At 37.7% G+C, this 13,402-nt stretch overlaps 1 protein-coding gene across 1 annotated transcript in view; it reads left to right on the forward strand.

Annotated features, from left to right (window-relative positions):
• Positions 1 to 13,402, forward strand: part of NBAS (neuroblastoma amplified sequence) — a 487,556-nt gene that overhangs the window by 424,932 nt on the left and 49,222 nt on the right. Inside the window, exon 44 of the mRNA XM_012653069.1 lies at positions 5,750 to 5,945. Coding sequence (XP_012508523.1) covers positions 5,750 to 5,945 — 196 coding nt within the window. The remainder of the gene's footprint in view (positions 1 to 5,749; positions 5,946 to 13,402) is intronic.

Below are 13,402 nucleotides of genomic sequence, written 5' to 3' on the forward strand. Positions count from 1 at the left end.
GGGGGATTTTTTTGTTTGTTCAAATTGCTACTTAACAACAGTATCAGGTTTAGCTGTTTTTAAGTTTCATATATATTTTGAACAGTATCAGATAATTTAGACTTCACTGAACTCTTTGGTATTACCTAGGGATTTCACATTATTTTTAAAGCACAGGAAAGACCAAGAAAAGCCTACTAGAGCAAATCGAATCTAATTTCTTCCTGCTCTTCCTGCTTTATAAGGTAAGGTAAATTGTCAGATGCTCTCTAAGTACCCGCATTAGCATTAGGTTCTGTAAGTTAAGCCTTCCTGAAAGCTGTGATCACAAACTGGGAGGGTGGTTCCACTCTCCCTCTACAGTATTTTGTGGATCACTTCAGGACATACTGATGACTATCCAGCAGCCATCTCTGCCTTGTTACAGCGAGGTGTGTTCATGCTTTCATTGATAAGTGAAGCCCAAGAAGATGTTCTGGATTGGCAGATATTTGAGGGCACCACAAAGAGATTATTAGTATTTATCAAAAGACGAGATTTGAGATTGGAATTGTGTGCATATCAAAATTATTGCCTTTCTAGAAATTTTTCTTTTAATATAACTTGACTATGATTATTTGTTTTAAAAGTCACACTTTTTATATTACTGCAATACCATCAACACAGTACGCGTTCATGTATTTGCAGTTTTCTCTTATTCCTTACTGGCTGCCCCTCATTGTTTCACGGGAGCTGATAAATAGAGGACATTCTCCTGGGAAACGTCTACCCCACCCAGCTCCATGTGTAGTAGGGAAGGTGTGCGTAGTATCTGCATCAGTTCATTAATTGAGGCAAGGGACCTACATAGGCTATGAGGATCATGTCCCTCGCTGTCGGCTCAATTGTATTTGCTTGCTCCTGCCTGCCTGCCTGCCTGCCTTCCCACCTGCCTTACCTCCTTCCCCTCTTCCCCCTTCACTCCTTTCCTTCTCTTCCTTCTCTAGCATCATGCAGATCACACTGCAAACTCTTTTCCTTCTGAGAGGCCAGGCAGGTAATGGAATGAGCAAGGTGACTGGGCGTCAGAGGAGACAGGCAGTGGTGGAGCCTGAGGGGAACTAGAAAGCTCACGCGGGCCTTGTCCGCAGGAGGCAGCTGCTGCCTTGGCCCCCGCCTGTTGTTGCCACTATGACTGTGTCGTCTGATTTTTAAACAGGAACTTGAAAATCCTGGTTCTGTGTGTGTATAAAATTTCTTAATTTGAGACATCAGCATCGACTGTGCCAGCCAACCCCGGCATTTGGTTGCCAGTTTACCTTCGGTGTAGAGGATCAGATGAAGTGCCCTGTGTTCCTCACAGGTGTATGTTTTTCTTGTTTCAATGCTATCTTTCCCTCTTGCCTCCTCAAGTAAGAACAATGATTTTATTTTGATTAGTGCATCATGATTTATAAAATGCTTTCATATTTACTATCTCTTTTAATATGCCTTAACTATTTAAATTTAATTTTATCTTTATATGTGTGTGCCATGCAGAATCTGAGGATTAGTTTATTTATATTCTTAATATCTGTCTTTTTGCTTGGACTCAATAATTGCCTTTGTTTGATTGACATTTCCCTTCCATTCCTTTGTACTTCTGTGGTTGTCCTTTCATGCTACATTACGTAGGAGGGAAATGCAGATGAACACTTCATCCCAGCCCATAATATCACATTCTTAAATTAATCATTTAATGAACATATTTTTGTTGTCATTGTTGCTGCTGCTGTTCTTTTCTGTTAATAGAGCCACTTATGTATTCCAGATGACTTCTTATCTTTTGGACCAAAACCGATGGTGTGAATGTGTGTTTCCTTTATTAGTTAATTTTTAAAAATAGTTTATTAAACTTTATTAGTTAATTTTTAAAAATAGTTTATTAAATTACCCTATGTAGGATAATATTGCCCTCCCCAATCTTCATTATAAGGAAAAAAGTAGAAGCAGTTGCTTATGTGTCTATAGTAAAACTATGAGAGATTTCTCCCTTTTATCTATTTTGTAACTTTTTAAAATCATTTGTATAACTTTTATAATGAAGTAAATATGTTTTTAAATAATATCCTCTTCTTATTCTTAAGCTCATTAAATCCTTTCCTTGCCTTCATAAAAGACTAGAAATGCAATCACTTTCCTTCTTCCCATTCTGGTTCTTTACATTATAAAAGTCATAATTGTGATTTGTTGCCTAGCTGTCTTGACAAATTTTAAACCCACAAAAAAGTTGCAAAGACAAAAAAAATAAATACCTATATACTCGTCCCCTTGATTTGCCAGTTGTTAACATTTTATTACAATTTTTGCTCTCTGTTTCTCTGTGTTTGTGTGTATGGGTGTGTGTATTTGCTGAACCCCTACAACTTTTTAAAACTCAAATTGAAATCAAAATGTAAACTATTTTGTAGCTAAAATCTTCAGGAGATAGTGTCCAGTCAGTGTCCTTGACAGCTTTTTATAAAGAGCTGCCTTTCATTTCTGTGTAGTCTTGTGGGCACCAATACTTGTATGGATATACAGCGAAGCTGATCTAAGACATGGTCCTTCTAGCACCCTGGGCTTCTATTTTAGGAATGAGTTCTCATAATTGTATTATGTATTTGAACTATCAACCAAAAATTAGAGTGTGTTCCTCCAAAATGTCAAATGTTATTAACTACACAATAAGTTCTAATGTAAAAGGAGTCTAACTCAATTTAATAACTTGGAAAATATTATAGTAATAATCCTGCTATATCTCATCAGTGTCTGAATAATTTTAATCTACTGCCACAGTGTTCTGGAATATGCCCCAATTTGGTTCAATAGTATTGTGCAGTAATTGACAAGGCAGTTAGATAATCCAAGTTCAAATGTTGGTGCCACTACTTACTGTGTGACCTTGGACAAATCATTAAGCCTCTCTAAGGATGTTTCCTCATCTACAAATTGAATATGATAACTGTATACATCAAAAAGATAGTTATGATAAAGTGATATATATAATTCATGGCACACAGTAAGCCTTCAGAAGTTATCATTATTATTAATGTTGTTTTCATTCTTGTTCACCATATTCAAGGTTTTCGTTATTGTTATAACTTCCATCTGGTCTTCGTAACTCCAGCTTCCTCTCATTCTAGCTCATCCTACTCATCCCCCTGTTGGCACTTGGGTAAAAGGGTCAAAAAATCAGCTTCCTGTTCTGTAAAACTGGCTAGGAGTCATGGCCCAAAACGGGCTTTAAACGCCTTCCTCCTGAATTAGACCTAATTAGACAGCTTCACGCCTCCACCAAAAGGGCCTGAGTCTGCCTCAGCCTGCACATTTCTCTTATCACAAACATGATTTTGATGTTTCACTGCTCAGAAACCCTCCATCATTCCTATTCCGTACAAAATAAGACCAGATGTCCTCGATAGTAGTGGTTGCCTTAATTGAAGTACTTAGTTATGTGCCAGGCATTGTATCACATGCTTTGTATCTATTATTTTATGTTTCTGTTAATTCTTAACAACATCATGAGGAAGGTATTGTTATCCACCTCCAATTTACAAATAAGAAAACTGAGGCACTGAACTGTTAAGTGACTTCTTGGTCAAAGTAACACTGTCAGGAAGTGATAAATCTGGGAACTGAAGCTGATCCTGACAACTTCAGAGCCCGCACCTCCTCTTTAGAGCCTTGTATTCAGTCTCTTGGTTACCTAGGTGAGAAAACCCATCCTTCCTTAGCTCGCTCTCTTCTAATTTACCACCCACATGTCAGTCAGTCCTTTAACCTCTCCCTAAACATTCTGTGTCCTTTGAAATCCTTTACTTTTGTTTTCTTGCCGTTCTGTCTGCATTATATTCTGCCTTTTCTCCATTTATGTATATCCTACTTATGCTTTATGACTGTGGTCCCGAGCAGGGCTGCACATCTCCGCCTGAGCTCCGCCTCCCCCCCAACTCCCCACCCCCGTGGAAAAATTGTCTTCCATGAAACCGGTCCCTGGTCCCAAAAAAGGTTGGGGACTGCTGCTTTATGACCCTGTTCAAATGCCATGTCCTCTGTGAAGCCTTCCCTGATTCTATTCACTCTTCCTCTAAAACAATTATTCAAATTTATGTTATATTAGTAATTTGGGTAATAGTCACTTTAAAGCCTTTCTATTCCATTGTATTATTAGTTCTTGGATGACAGAGACCATATAATTTTTATCTCTGTATCATCAACCACAAACTATAGTGCTTTGATGATGCTGATTATTATGATGATTATGAAAAGGATGCTTATTATTTATTAAGTACTTCCTTTGTGCCACATACTATGCTAGGTGATTTGTGTACATTATGTTGGTTTCACAGACTCCAGGAGACATACTCTTGGGACTTTTGTCTATTTAACTATAAAATGGAAATGATAACATTCATGATTTTTGTCTAGAGTTTTTAAGAAAGGATGGGGCCAGGATTCAGTTAGGCCCATCAGAGTTTTTTAAAAAATGGTAAAAAAATGGTCTTCCCATTACACTACACTGTGTTTGTCTTGCAAAAAGTAAGTATCCAGGAAATATTTGTGGCATTCTACTTTTTTGCACACTAATTTTTCCCATTTCTGGTAAGTATTAAGGACGTTTATAGGTAAAACTAACAAACGATAAATTCAGGGAATGCTTCAGCCAATTATCCACAACATTTTGTAATTTGTTTTATTCTTAAATACAAATAATGAATCCTATTTTTTTAATTTACATTGCCATAAAGTAGCACTTGCCAAGTATCATGAACCACAAACTATAGTGGCACTGTAGAATTTTATTCTTCTCAGAAGTTTTCTAAAAAATGTCTTCTAATCTTGTTAGGGCATGGAATTTGGTTTAGGGTAGGTTAGTCTGGGACTCTGATTTATAGCTGAAAACCTTATAGGGATCCCGTTACAACAAAACCTGCCCGCATAATTCAGTGCTTTTGCCTGGATCTCCAGGGCTCCATGGGAGTGAGTCTTCTGTATGGATAACCACTTAACAATCATTAATAGTAATTCATTGACATCCTCACCAAATAAGTTCTTTTCCTGAGATGGTCTATTTGGGATTACAACAGGAGAGATTCTAATACTGGATAGAGAGTTGTACAAACTGTCCCCTTTTGTAAATACTTTTTAGACTTCACAGTCCTATAATAACCAAGTGTTCATATTTTATTTTTAGGGTACTATAAAATTTGATACTCTAACCACATTTTAAAATTCTAATTACCAAGGAAGAGTGATAGAAAGAACATGGGCTTTAAGGTCATACTGCATTATCTGTTCCAAATGTATGTGGGCATAATATATGACCTCCCTGAAGTCTATTTCCTCATCTATAATATGTAATTTGTGATACAACTTTGTATAATTATTGTCAATAGTAATAGTATATATAAAATTATTAGAATGGTTCCTGGTACTATTAGCATCATTAATAGAAATAAGCCTTACTACTTACTGTATTTTGTGTAAGAAATAAACTAGCTCAGGACTTATTGGTTAATGATTATTTTCTCTGCTTTATATACATTACTCATTTTAATTTGATGCTGTTTAAAAATTACATTCGTTTTACATGGTTTTTAAATACCTAATATGGTTTTCTGCAAGCCATTTAAAAATGAAATTTTTTCCTCTGAAGAAGAAAAAAGTCATCCAAAAAACAAGTATTTAGGTCGATGACCACATTTTATCACTGGAAGGGAGAAAAAACAGACTTAGGAGTTTATATCCACTCTTTGATTTTGCCCTGCAGAGAGGAGCTGGTTTCGTCCGAGGACCTGCTGGAGTGGCTGAGGCCTTTCTGTGCTGACGACAGGTGGCCGGTGCGGCCCCGCATCCATGTGCTGCAGGTTTTGGAGCAGTCGTTTCACCTGACCGAGGAGGACAGCAAGCTCCTCGTGTTCTTTAGAACCGAAGCCATTCTCAAGGCCACTTGGCCCCAGAGACAGGTAAGGAGGCGTCTGACTGAATATTTTTCCTATTAATAGTTAGAGGGTCAGTTCTTGATTACTTTAAACTACTTTCAACTGAATGATGAGCTTTGTAATGCAAATTTTCCAATATGTTTATCAATCCAGCTATTTCATGATCGAATATGTGCAGAAAAGTTTGTTTTTCCAAATGTTTGAACATGCACATGCACGATAGATGATGTCTCACTCACCAAACATCTGTATGTCATTCTTCTCCTCATGGGAGATAGGACGGTTCACAGTATCAGTTAATTGGGGTGGCTCACCCTTTCCCAGGAAAAATGCATATCTGAACTGAAATGCAGTGTGCAGTTTAGCTAATTCATTTCTTCCATGCTCTTCCCAGGTACTAAAACGCCACCCCACCCTTTCTCCTCTGTACTTAGATGGACATAATGTGGCAAAGACACTAGATCTTAGATTTCTCCATACCATCCCTCAAGGCTCACTTAGTCCATCTTCTCTCTGAAACCTTCCCTGACCATTGCAGGCTTAATTGAACCTTGAATTCCACATATTTGAGCTTTAAAATTATTTATTATTATTATTAAAAGTTTTGCTGCCTCACCTCCATGAAAACTCTGAAGCCCTGGAGGATGCACTTACCATCTTTTGAATCCCTCTAAGTATCCTATGCACATACTCAGAGCTTCAATACTTGTTGATTGAGTAAATGGGAATGCTAATTCCTAAATCAAAGAAATGTGGTAGCTGTTGAAGTTTGGCTTAAATTCTAAATTGACTCATCCTAAGGACATAGAGTCCAGGAGTCAGGAACCTCAGTCAAGTGCTTGAGCGTGCAGAGTAGGCCATCATGTCAATGCAGGTTGGAAACCAGGACTTCCCAGATAATCTCAGCTGCAAAAGAGTTTCCTGGGAGTCTGACTCCAACTCAATCTACCTTCTAATTTTAAAACTTTGTTTCTAATTTATATCCTTACTACTACATTTAAAGAACAATGAATTTCTTTTTTTTAAAAAAATGAATCAAATATTAAGAATATCTTGGGGCTCATCTCAGACCATCTTCATAATTATTATCTTCCATATTCTTATTTCCATCTGTGAAACAAGTGGGTAAATACTATTGCTTACTCTTCAAAATTAGAGAAATTGAGATCCAAAAAAGATGGATCTATCAAAGATTCTCTAGTTTTGCCAAATCACTGAAATAGATTGCAATAAAAAATCACTAATGTGTGAATAATACTCTCTCTGAAGCACTATGACCTTACCACCCAGCATATTTCAGTCTCAACACTTTGCTTTCAATTACTTCGGAAGACCACTTGCTGCCTCTTTAACGAGCAGTCTAGGAACACAGAGGTGATGGGCTGTAAAATACCTTCCAGGTGTGTGACGTAGAAGTTAGAGGTGTGCTGTTTTCAGCAAACACGAAGGTTTATGTAGCATCTCTGAGGTGGACCCTAAATTAGATCACGTTATTTTTGCCATGTGGAACTTAGGTTCTGACTGGTCCTGAAGCAAATGAACACGGCTGCAGTCACGTTCTTTCCCGGCACAACCTTCACTTTTCAGGTTCTCAGCCTTGCTCGGTTTCTTCGCCTTCCTTGATTGCAGGAGCCTGCCAGGATGATGAGGCTGGTTTCCCTGGTTGGAGCCTCACTTTATGTTATGGCAGATCTATGTACTGAAAATATTACAAAACAGCATGGAAGCCAGGAAAAAGGGAAAACGTCCATCTCAACTGTCATGGGGAAACACTAGAACACATACTTTGATATTTGGGCCCAAGCCCCTTATGAATAATATAAGGATCACTGCGTTTCTGCTTTTAAGCTTTTCTCCATGTTCCAGCTACTCAAAGAACAAGTTATAACTTTTATACAATAAGATTTTAATGATTTCTAAATATTTCTGAAATTATAGTTCCTTTATAGCTTAACTTTTTCTAAAAACAAGACTGAAGGCAGCTTAGCCTCTATTATTAAGATTCCTTTTTTATACACTTTCCTAAATTAACTTTATAGCTATGAGTGCAAACTATTTTCTCTCACTTGCCAAGTCTGTATGTAAGGCCACATTTCACCAACATTTCCGATGTGGTGCTGCAAACTTTTTCCAGTCCTCTAGGAAATCGCTCTCCTGGAAGTCCCTGAATGACTAGTGAAAGTCTTGTCACGTCCTCCCCACCCTTCATATTTTCTCTCTCCTCCACTTTCCCCTTATATGAGAGGGATTTCCCTGTTCTTGGCTACTAATGACCTAGGTTTTTAAATATAGTATTTGGTAGTAGAAATAAGAAAGCTATCATACTTGTTTAATGATACTTATTAATTGACAGTCTCCTCCAAGAAATAAATCAGTGTCTCTCCCTCCTCCTTTAGAAATTAAGTATTCCATGTCTGCCTGGCATTGCTGATTCAAATCTATATTGAAAGACAAGTGAATTTTATGGAGGAATTATGTCTTATATAATAATTGTAAATAACTTCTTAGAGAATGAATGCAGAAAAATTATGGGCTTAGAATGGAAACACTAACTTCTGGAATTTTACAAAACTATGTCTATAGTTTAAATTATCTCTTAAATTGTTGTTTTCCAAGAACTGTGCTACCTTTCACTGGAGCTGTAGAAAGTTCAGGGCACTAGTAGAAAAATACGTGTGCGTGTCTCCACCTTCCCTCTACCATGAGTTTTATAATCCTGGGGAAGATTCTTAAACTGTGTTCTTGGCTATTTCGTGCGTAAAATGGAACCTTGAACTGGAGGAGCTCGGGGATAGTGTGCTCACCTCATCTGTCATTTCCTCCACACACATTAAACTGTCTTCTTCACCTCCACATCCCAGACACCCAGGAGATCCTGAAGTGTTGACTGGATGGGTTCTCATTTTCTTCACTTCTTCCTGTATCCCCATCTTCATTCGCAGAGGCACTTTAGATAACATGAAGGATAGAGACGGGTTCTTACAGAGCAAGGATAAGAATAGATAATGATATTGCAATGTTCAATTACCACAAAATGTGGGACTGCTACTTTCACTGTGGCTGGTAATCCTCTTAGGCAGACTTTGCGTACATCAAAGAGGGACTTAATATTTAATTATCCTCGAGGTGCCCAAAGTAGTGGCCCCACAAATCAGTGTGTTGCTGGAAAACCAGCCAGCTCCTGCAAAATTAAACACAGTCTGTGGTGCCTGCTACCTCACTGGTTCTCAGAGAGACAGCAATTTCTAGTTTTCTAATGATTGGTTAATAGAATTAAAAATGCAGAAGCTCTCCCTTTTCAGCAGTTTGAGAGGCTTTTGTTTCCACCACAGAAATGTGCCCCAGCTTGAGGTGGGAGGGAGGACGAGGCAGGCATGAAGGGGAGGGGGAGAGGATGACTGTACCGTGTTAATCCCCTTGGTACAATTTATCTGACTTTTTCAGCTTTTGTAATTTTCTAGTTAACTGGTGCATGAAAAATATAGTAAAAATACTGATGTTTCCTTAAAAAAATCCCGTGCCTCATCATCTCAAACTTTTTCCCCCCTTTTTATGTAAAAGAGAACATGTGGCTTAGAGTTTCACCTTTTAAAATTTTAGTATGTCTGAATTTGTGGTTGTGAGTGATCACTAAAAGAATTAGTTTAAGACAACTTCTAATCTCATTACAAATTCATGGATTTTGCCTACTTTGGAATGTGAAAGGACATGTTAACCCTTCTCTTCAGAAACCAGTTGGGTATATTTGCCAAAACATTAACAAAATATGTACTTCTCTGTCAGGCGGAGCTCAGAAAACAGTGACAAAAGTTCAGTATGCAAAGGTACATTTGGTTCCTTACAAATAATTTCTGTTACCTTAAATGTCTTCAAAGCTAATGACACGATGTGCTTAACCAAATATAGGATAATGTTTGATGTTAAAAATATGTGTACCTGTATAGTATATACATATACTATATCCCCAATAGTTGCAAAAGCACAAATTCCTAGAACTAGAAGAGACTTTCAAACGCATCCCACTTCAGTAGTCATGTTTTACAGGAAAGGATATAGATGTCCAGAAAGGAGAAATTACTTCCTCAAATTTTAGCTTAAATGTCACCTTTTCTAAAACAACTACACAGCCCAAATTAACCACTCAGTCACAATCTATTTTACTGCTGTCTTAATTCTCTACAAATTACTTAGCACTATCTGCTAACTTCTTCCTACCAATCCCTGTGCTTGTCTATTTATTATATGATGTCTTTCTTCTAATGTTAGGATATAAATTCCATGAAAACAAGGTTCTCAGAGACACTTAGTAAATATTTGTTGAATAAATGAATATTAAATCTTAAAAACTTGTCCAAGGTCACCCTTAAAATGGCAGGGCCAGGACTCCTGACTTTCAGTCTGATGTTTCTGCCATTAATGATGAAGGATTAGACTGTTCTGCTTCCTCTTGATATGCAAGCAAAATGATTTGCTTGGAATAATGGGAAGATTTTCTTACAGAGTGGCCTGGTGCTTTTAGATTGATACTGTTTTATATTAGTTTGCCGTACTTTCCTGACAGTGATTTCTGACCAGCCAGTTGCTTCTCATGTGGAAGCAAACAAGTCAGAAGTATGTTTGTCCAGATATGAGCAAGAGATCTGGAATGCTGGAAAAGAATTCCATGTGCCTTTTATCCCCAAGACGATTAAAATTGAGAGAGCATCCATATTAATTACTCCTGCAAATAATTAGAGATGCTGGGAGTCTCTATGAATAGCGGGTACTTTCCCTAAAGATTTTCTCTCTCACCACTGGCATCGTTGGGGGGAGAAGAGGGGACCTTGGAATGTGTCCTAGATGCATGTTAATCTTTACAACTCTCTTGCGAAGTAGTTACCATCTTCTCTGTGAGGTCATGTGACCAATTTAAGGTGACACATGGTACTCAAACCCAGTTCTGTCTGACCCTAAAGCCTGTGTTCTTGGCCCTATGCTGTACTTCTTCCCATGTGCCAGGGAAATATATTTGAGTAGCACTAGGGTACATAAAGTATGGCTTTTTCTCTTCCCACTGTGACTTTATGTGGATTGAATTAGATTAGACATGAGATATCAGGAGCTTAAAAGAGCACAGAAAGCCTTGCTCGATCTTTTAGCCTTTGTCACTGTCTCAGTACATCATAGGGTATATGTTAACTGCTGATTAATTAAAATATGGAAAAATGCTATGCCTAATAACTATTGTTTGAACAAAGCAATATGTGAAATATCCATCAAGCATACATTATGTGCCATGTACTACCCTGTACTCTAGGGATAGAGAAATAGGCAAGGCAATTGGTAGTAAAGTGGTTGGGCTCTTCAGCCACGTCGACTGGATTCAAATCCGAATTTCACCACTCCGTAGCTCTGTGAGCTTGGAAAAGTTAGTAAATCTCTCACAACCTCAGTTTCCTTGTCTGTAAAATGGAAATAATATACAATTGTCATAAGGATTAAATGGGATAATCCATGTAAAGCTCTAATTCCAGTCCAGGTAAGTGGACCTCATTGGCATAGGGCCTCCACACTGGCAGACAATGTAGACCTATGAACAGAGAATTAAACACCGTAAAGTGTTTAGGTGCTATGAGAGAAGTCTGCACAGTGCACGGGGGTCAGCGAGGGCATGTAGCTGTTCTGCCTGGAGGCAGTGAGGAAAGACTGCCCTGAGGAGGTGATACCTGAACCACGGTCAGCACAGCTAGTGAATGGTATGAAGACAGGAGCCACCAAGAGATGAAAGTGGGAAGAAGGAAGCCACATTATGGGCACCTCAAGTGTTGTGCTCAGGGTTTACTTCGATGGTGCTAAGGCAACATGGAAGGGTGTTGCCAGGGAAGCCACACAATTAGATTTGTGTTTGGGGAAGATCCCTCTGACCTCTGTATAAATGACAGACTTGAAGGGCTCTGGCTAAAGAGTTACCAGAGGACAAAGGTGGTGGTCTTGTTGCCTGAAGTTGGCCCTGAACTTGGTAATAGCACTGAATATAAAAGAGGGTAGAAAAGAGAGCTGAAGTAATTTCAGATTTACCAAAAAGTTGCATAAATTGTACAAAGAATTCTGTATACTTTTTACTCAGATTCACCAAGTATTAATATTTCAGATAATGAAAACTACCATTGATACAGTACAATACTGTTACTGTTATCTGATTTACACCTAATTCAGATATTGTCAGTTATCCCACTAATGTCCTTTTTCTGGTCCATAGTCCACATCTAATCCAGGTCACATGTTGTACCCAACTGTCATGTCTCTTTAGTCTCCTTTGTCTGGAACAGTTCCTAGGTCTCATTTGTTTGTCGTTGTTGTTGTTGTTGTTGTCTTTTGTGATCTTGACATTTAAAAAAAGTACTGGCCAAATTATTTTGTAAAATGTTCCTTCTGTTTGACTTTGTCAAGTTTTGCATTTTCGGTAAGAATACCACAGAAACAATGTTATGTTCTTCCCAATGCCTTATATCAGGAGGTATGTGGTGTTGATTTGTTCCATTACTGGTAATGTTGACTCTGATCACTTGATTGAGGTGGTATCATCACATTTCTTTGTAAAATTGTCATTTTCCCCTTTGAAATTTAGTAACTATTTTCTGGGGAGATATCTTGAGATTGTGTAACTATTCTGATTCTCATCATACTTTGATCTCTAATTTTTGCATGAATTGATGATTATTGCCTGAGATAATTACTGCTGCAGTGTTTGCCAAAAGTGTTTTTTTCGTATCATTTGTTTCCCCCCACCACCGTGTATTTATTTATTCACTTATTTGTTGATAGCAGTATGAGCTCAAGGATTCTCATTTTGTTCTATGGTTGTAATCCATTACTTTCATTATGTATTTTTTGCTCAAATTGTTTCATATTTGGCCATTGGGAGTTCCCTTCAAGTTTTTTTCTTTTGATTTATACCCATCATTTCTGGAGTACTTTACTTTCTTGCAACCACACAAAGTTTGAGAATCTTCTTGTACTTTTCTACTCAGCCCTAGATTCAGTCATTGATTTCAAAGAGCCTTGGCTCATTTTATTGAACAGTGGTATTTAGAAGCCAAGACTTGGGGGCTGGGTGTGCTCATTGATAGTATGGTGCTATAGCTTCCAGATCCTCTTAAGGAGACACAACTAGAAAATACATATATGTGAGTATACACATATCTACATCTGTTTCTGTATTCATCTGTATACATATTAAAGATCATAAGTTCATATTTTATACTTCTAATTTCAATCCAATGCCACAGAGTTGATTCAAGCCTTACCCCTTTCCTTATTTCTAAACTCCCCTCTCTGTCAATGAGAAACTTGAGTCTCATTATCCATAATATATCTACATATTTACTCAATCCTAGAGTACACATAAAGTAATTTTGGTATTGCTAGCTAGAATATAATATTTTTGTAGAGCTCTTTCTGCCTTTAGCCTTAGAGTAATAATACTAAAAAATGCATTTTTT

The sequence above is a fragment of the Propithecus coquereli genome, unplaced genomic scaffold (genome assembly GCF_000956105.1).
Source record: "Propithecus coquereli isolate 6110/MARCELLA unplaced genomic scaffold, Pcoq_1.0 Scaffold41, whole genome shotgun sequence".
Taxonomy (NCBI): domain Eukaryota; kingdom Metazoa; phylum Chordata; class Mammalia; order Primates; family Indriidae; genus Propithecus; species Propithecus coquereli.